Source organism: Drosophila innubila, chromosome X, assembly GCF_004354385.1.
Source record: "Drosophila innubila isolate TH190305 chromosome X, UK_Dinn_1.0, whole genome shotgun sequence".
Classification (NCBI taxonomy): Eukaryota; Metazoa; Arthropoda; class Insecta; order Diptera; family Drosophilidae; genus Drosophila; species Drosophila innubila.
The window spans coordinates 6,397,303-6,404,485 of record NC_047626.1 but is presented as its reverse complement, the minus strand read 5'-3'; the positions used below and the strand labels follow the sequence as shown (position 1 = coordinate 6,404,485).

Here is a 7,183-nt window from a genome sequence, read left to right as displayed (position 1 = left end):
GGCAGCGCTAAAACCTGCAAGTTTTTTTTATAAAAATAACATTCAAAGATAAATTGAAAAGTAGATATTGCAAAGCACTTATCATTTTGTTTATTTTTAAACTGATATCTATATTATAAATATGCTTAGTATATTTGCACCTGCCCCCTAAAAAGAAATCTGCGAATTCTTGTCGGCATTTGTTGGAACTGATAACAAATGCCTTAAATAAAAGAACAGCTGCAACAGCAATCTTTAATTAAATGCTGTAAGCAGATAACAAAAAAAAAAAAGAAAAGCTGTGCACAAATTTTTAGTCAAGTTGCGCGCCCAACGACAGCGCTGCCAGACAGCACGCAATACAAGCAGCTGTTCGAGCACTTTTCAACGATCTGGCAGCACGCAAAGAACATGCAAATTTGCTTACGATATGTAGAAATTTATTATGAAAATAGTACAGAAAGATAACTATTGAGATGTAGATATTGAAAAGCAGTTAATTTGCAAATAGTAATCTTAATTAAAAATAAGCTCAGTATATCTGCACCTGACCGCCAAAGCGGACACGAGGACGCGTGACAACGAAGACGACGACGACAACGAAGGTGACGGGAACGAAGAGTGTGAATTCTGGGAAATCACGGCAGTTGTTTGGAACTGATAACAAATTATTTAAATAAAAGCGCAGCTGCAACTGCACTCGTTAATGGATTTTGTGTTTACATCACAATTGACTGTAAACATCTAAAAAAAAACAATAGAAAATCTAATCGCAACGATCTTTAAGCGATTATTCCTAACGAATTGCACAAAATAATAAACAATCATGTCCAGCAACGAGAATGGAAGTGCCAATGCAAATGGAAATGGCAATGGAAATGGAAATGAATGCAGTGCACCGATCAGTTTGCCACTAAAAGTGAGCAGTCAATGCTCGTTGGAAAAGGTCATTCCGCCCTCGCCGACATTGCAATCTCCTGCAATGCGTCGCAACGTCAGTGAGGGAAATCTGATTGCCCAGGATGTGAAGGAGGCGCGGGTGCGAGTCATTTACACGGGCGGCACCATTGGAATGATGCGCAACGACAGGAATGGTGAGTGGTGAACTGGAAGGGGGAGGAGCACAAGGGTGGGCTAATCAGTTACTGAAATAGATCATTTATTTATTTAACTGATGACTGGTTAAGTACCATGTAGTCCGGTCACACTATTTTATTTGTTTTTAGTGAGTAATACGAGGGTGAATTAAACAGTTACTGAAATAAGTAGTCTTTTAATCAACTAAGTTCATTTAATGATTCAACAGCTGACTTTATAAGTTGCATGAAGTGCGGTCACATTGTTTAATTTTTTTTTTTGTGAGTAATACGAGGGTCGCTTAGTAAGTGACATGTGTCACACTGTTTCAACATTTTACAGCAAAATTATTTGCCACAAATTACAAGCGTCTGTTTTTAACAATTTTCATTATTATTAGTACAATTACCCAACTCGAAGGTATTTTAAGTTATACAAAACAACTTTAAAAAAAAGGCCGAATATTTGACACGCTTGTTTCTGTTAAAAGTTTTAAACCATACAAATTAAGTTTTTATTTTAATTATTTTGTTGAACAGTAATTCTTAATATTAGTTATATATTAAAATATATTAAAATTTAAAGTAATAATCGTATTCAGATTTTTATTTGAAATTTAAGTTTCTTATGGTTCTCAGTATTTTGAAATTAAATGTAAGGGTGGACGGGGGGAATTATATTTTTAATTGAAGCTCTAAAGTTGTGGAAATAAGATGTATGGAATAAGAGGTATTTTAACATTAGCTTAAAAGTTTCGAAACAAGAGTTGCGTGTTTTTTTTTTTTTTAAATTACATACAATTTCGCATATTTTCATCACTTTCATTTATTTGGTTAATATTATTAATAAAGTAATCATTGCCCAAGAAATTCTGATTTTATTTAACATATTTAATAAAAACTTTAAATTTCATTTTGTACTAATTACCATATAGTAATCCGACTTTAGTCAAAGTTGCTCAAAATATACCAAAAATAACATACCAAATATCAAAATAGATAAACTATGAGTTTGGTTGAGATATCTTAGAAAACAAAAATGTTTTTTATACTAAAAGTGGCTTTTCAACCGATCTGTTTTATATGATATATTTAAGAAATTTAAGAGAATACCAAATGAATAGAATTTCTAGAATATTTATAATATTTAACTGTAAAAATAAAATAGTTTTTCATTTTAAATGTTGAGAATTCGCTCAGTTATGGTATACTTAAGATATTTAAGAGAATACCAAATGAATAGAATTTCTAGAATATTTATAATATTTAACTCTAAAAATAAAATGGTTTTTCATACAAAATGTTGAGAATTCGCTTTGAAAATGCCATGACTTGTCAGTCCACCCTCGTGTATATGCATGTATCGACTTATCATTGTATCTGGTATCTTGTATCTTGTATCTTTTTAGTGCTGGCTCCCATTCCGAATGCCTTGGTGCGGATCATTCGCAAGTATCCGAATATCCACGATGAGGAATATGCAGAGCGTCGTTTTGGAGCTGGTGCCTCGATGGCGCCTCTTGTCCTGCCCTATGTGCAGGGTGAGGCGAGACGGGTGCTCTACCAGGTGACGGAATACACGCCACTGCTCGACTCCAGCAACATGACCATGCACGACTGGGCGCGCATTGCCAATGACATCTATGTAAGTTGTAATCCTCTCCAGCAAAAGTAACGAGAATTGATTAACCTAATTTACAGCAATCCTACGAGTTCTTTGATGGCTTTGTTGTGCTCCATGGCACAGATACACTGTCCTACACGGCCTCGGCTTTGTCATTTATGCTCGAGAATCTCGGCAAGACGGTGATCATCACTGGCTCGCAGTTGCCCATCTTTGAGACGCGCACCGATGGCAAGGATAACTTTACATCCGCCCTAATCATTGCCGGCAACTATGTCATACCGGAAGTGTGCATCTTCTTTGGCAATAAGCTGCTTCGTGGCAATCGCACCGTTAAGGTCAGCTCCAATTCATTGGATGCCTTCAATTCACCGAATGTTCCTCCATTGGCGCACATTGGCATCAATGTGAATGTGGATTATCGCCTGATCTTTCGGCCCTGCAGTGTGGAGCGTTTCTGTGTCCATTTGCAGCTGGACGAGAACGTTGGATTGTTGCGCATCTTTCCCAGCATTTCACTATCCACATTTCGGGCATTTCTGGCGCCGCCCATGCGGGGCGTCGTCCTGCAATCCTTTGGCTCCGGCAATGTGCCCTCGAATCGCAAGGATCTGATTGACGAATTGAAAACGGCCTCGGAACGTGGCGTCATCATCATCAATTGCACACAGTGTCCAAATGGCTCCGTTGCCGAGATCTATCACACGGGCAAGGTGCTCTTCGATGTGGGCGTTATTCCTGGCTATGACATGACACCCGAGGCGGCGCTCTCCAAGCTCGCCTACGTCATCGGCAAAGAGGAATGGCCACTGGAGGTCAAGAAGCAGGTGAGTTTTTCAATACCCTATACAACAACCCTATTTCAACAAATAATACTCCGAGTATCCAAGTTTGGCAGGAAAAATTATCATAGCTAAATTAGGAAGAACGACATTTAAAAATTAGAATTTGAACACTCAAATTAGGAATAGCTTTATTAAAACTTTCCGAATGTTGCTAAGCCCGCAGTTTGACCAACTTCAAAGTTACATAACTTTGTCAAATCTGAACCGATTTTCATACGGAATGTCATTTTTATCGTGGTTCGGCCTTTAAATTCATACTGCATTCAAATTTGAAGAATTTTGTAGAAAAAATATTTTCCCTCAAGATCTTGGTTTTGATTTTCAATGCTAAGGGTCCCCCCTTTGAAATTTTGAAATTGAAACTTTTAAATCTCAAGTTTTCACTTTTAATCAACTCCTTATATCAAAATTAGTATAAAACAACACTTTAAAACTGATTCTGAGACCTTTCATTTTTCTGTAAAAAATCATGTCAAATCGGACAAAAATTTGGACCTGTAAAGTTGCTAGGTCAAAGGTTTGACCAACTTCAAACTTTCATAACTTTGTCAAAACTGGACCGATTTTCATGCGGGATGTCATTTTGATCATGGTTTGGCCCTTTTATTCATTCTGCATTCAAATTTAATTAATTAAAAAAAAAAAATTATTTTCCTCTAGATCATGGGTTCGATGCTAAGGGTCCCCCCTTTGGAATTTTGAAAATTTTAAATCTCAAGTTTTCACTTTTAATCGACTCCTTATATCGTAATTAGTATAAAACAACACTTTAAATTTGATTCTGAGACCTTTCATTTTTCTGTAAAAAATCATGTCAAATCGGACAAAAATTTTGACTTGTAAAGTGGCTCAATCCGCAGTCTGACCAACTTAAAACTGCCATAACTTTGCCAAATCTGAACCGATTTTTAAACGGAATGATATTTTTATCATGGTTTGCCCTTTAAATTCATACTGCATTCAAATTTGAAGAATTTTGTAAAAAAAAAAATATTTTCCTATGGATCATGGTTTCGATGCTAAGGGTCCCCCCTTTGAAATTTTGAAAATTGAAGATTTTAAATCTCAAGTTTTCACTTTTAATCGACTCCTTATATCGTAATTAGTATAAAACAACACTTTAAAACTGATTTTGAGACCTTTAATTTTTCTGTAAAAAATCATGTCAAATCGTACAAAAATTTTGACTTTTAAAGTGACTAGACCCAAAGTCTGACTAACTTCAAACTGTCATAACTTTGCCAAATCTAAACCGATTTTCAAGCGGAATGTCATTTTGTTCATGATTTGGCATTTAAATTCATTCTGCATTCAAATTTAATTAATTTTGTAAAAAAAAAAAATATTTTCCTTCAGATCTTGGTTTCGATTTTCAATGCTAAGGGTCCCCCCTTTGAAATTTTGAAAATTGAAACTTTTAAATCTCTAGTTTTCACTTTAAATCGACTCCTTATATCGTAATTAGTATAAAACAACACTTTAAAACTGATTCTGAGACCTTTCATTTTTCTGTAAAAAATCATGTCAAATCGGACAAAAATTTTGACTTGTAAAGTGACTAGACCCAAAGTCTGACCAAATTAAAACTGCCATAACTTTGCCAAATCTGAACCGATTTTCAAGCGGAATGTCATTTTGTTCATGGTTTGCCCTTTAAATTCTTTATGCATTCAAATTTAATTAATTTTGTAAAAAAAAATATTTCCCTTTAGATCTTGGTTTTTATTTTCAATGCTAAGGGTCCCCCCTTTGGAATTTTGAAAATTGAAACTTTTAAATCTTAAGTTTTCACTTTTAATCGACTCCTTATATCGTAATTAGTATAAAACAACACTTTAAAACTGATTCTGAGACCTTTCATTTTTCTGTAAAAAATCATGTCAAATCGGACAAAAATTTTGACTTGTAAAGTGACTAGATCCAAAGTCAGAACAACTTCAAACTGTCATAACTTGGCCAAATCTGAACCGATTTTTAAATGGAATGACATTTTGATCATGGTTCGGCCTCTAAATTCATTCTGCATTTAAATTTAATTAATTTGGTTAAAAAAATTATTTTCCTTTAGATCTTGGGTTCGACTTTAAAATGTTGAATAATCCAATAATATGTATTTTTTAATATTAATGAAACTGATTTATTCAAATTTTTACGCTCTCAACCTTTTTTTATTTTAATTTTCCAATCTTTGTACTCTGAACGTATTTCTTAAATAAATTTTGTTATTTATGCTTCTGTTGGAATTCTTTAATTTTGTACACTAATCTTCAATCCCTGTTTGTAGATGATGCAATCGAATCTACGTGGCGAGCTCACCTCAACGGCAGCCCTCAAAATGGAGGATTATGATCTGGTTGATGCTGTGGCGCGTTCCTTGCACTTGTCGTCGCCTCAGGAACTGGATCAACTGGGCGCCACATTGTTTCCGGCGATGATCAATGCCGCCGTTGCCGAGGGTGACATCAAGAAGATAAATAATCTCAAGGCATATGGCGCTGATCTTTCTGGCTCGAATCATGATCATCGCACTGCTTTGCATTTGGCCTGTCAGATGGGCAACCTTCAAATCGTCCGTCATTTGCTCCACAATGGCGTCTCGGTGCACATTAGGGATCGTTACGATCGTACACCGTTGCAGGAGGCCGTGTCCACGGATAACCATGAGATCATTCAGTTGCTCATCAGCTGTGGCGCCCATTTGACTGGATCCTCGCGTGCTGTGGGCGAGCAGTTGTGTGCCGCCGCCTCCCGTGGCTCCCTGCGACGTCTGCAGTCTTATCAATTGGCTGGCACCGATTTGTCTCTCTCAGATCCCTCCGGACGCACTGCACTCCATGTGGCGGCATTGCACGGCTTCGAGGAGTTGATTCACTACATGTTGCCGTACATGGAAAATACCGATAAGAAGGATATGCTTGGCCTCACCGCTTACGATTATGCATTACGTGGCAGTCACGCTTCCATTGCAGATCTGCTCAATCCTGCCAAGAAGAACGAATAATGAAACAGCTACTGCAATTTTATTCGCCAGTTTACTTAACGTCTGCAGCTTGGCTGTATTTAGATCTGTGTATATCTCTCTCTCTCTCCTAGACATGGAGTAGTCTAGTCCACATATATATATATATTTTTTTTGTTCCTATATTATACCATGTGCAATATTTGTAATAGCTTTAAATTGTTGCATTTGATATACAGATATTTTAAAGAAGAATTCTCATGCACTCGAATTCAACAATTATTATAAAAACAAATGTTTGCTACCTCATTAAAACAAATTAATACTTGTTTTTTTTCAAATAAAATTTTGAATTTCGATAGCCTAAAAGTAATCGGAGTTAATCAATACAAATTATCTGTTTGTGACACGTAGACTAATCGATAGCAATGACTGTGATCGATTACTTAAAAGTGCCCACACACGACACACATGTGTGCTCGTCGAAGTTTTCCTTTACCCACGGACGGCAAGCGGCTCGTGATAACAAGCCGACTTGTTACGTTTTCAATAAATATTTTGTTCACTTTTATCTCATTGACGCTTAAATCAAAGTGACTTTTGGTGTGTTTTGAGCATGCTCAGCGCGCATGCTTGTCGTGTGTGGGCACCTTAAGTGAAATCGATAAACTCAATTAGTGAAATTATCGCACCATCTACC

At 36.4% G+C, this 7,183-nt stretch overlaps 1 protein-coding gene across 1 annotated transcript; it reads left to right on the top strand.

Moving 5' to 3' along the window:
* Positions 1-377: 377 nt before the first annotated feature.
* On the top strand, positions 378-6,785 carry LOC117793592 (L-asparaginase). The gene is made up of 4 exons (XM_034633951.1): positions 378-1,073; positions 2,465-2,700; positions 2,757-3,506; positions 5,809-6,785. Exons 1-4 carry the CDS (start codon positions 806-808, stop codon positions 6,523-6,525), a joined length of 1,971 nt encoding a protein of 656 aa, XP_034489842.1. The 5' UTR covers positions 378-805; the 3' UTR covers positions 6,526-6,785.
* The last annotated feature ends 398 nt before the right edge of the window (positions 6,786-7,183 follow it).

Coding starts and splice junctions, on each gene's coding strand:
- LOC117793592 (XM_034633951.1), top strand. CDS start 806: ATGTCCAGCAACGAGAATGGAAGTGCCAATGCAAATGGAAATGGCAAT. Junction 1,074..2,464: donor GATGCGCAACGACAGGAATG/GTGAGTGGTGAA, acceptor GTATCTTTTTAG/TGCTGGCTCCCATTCCGAAT. Junction 3,507..5,808: donor CACTGGAGGTCAAGAAGCAG/GTGAGTTTTTCA, acceptor CCCTGTTTGTAG/ATGATGCAATCGAATCTACG.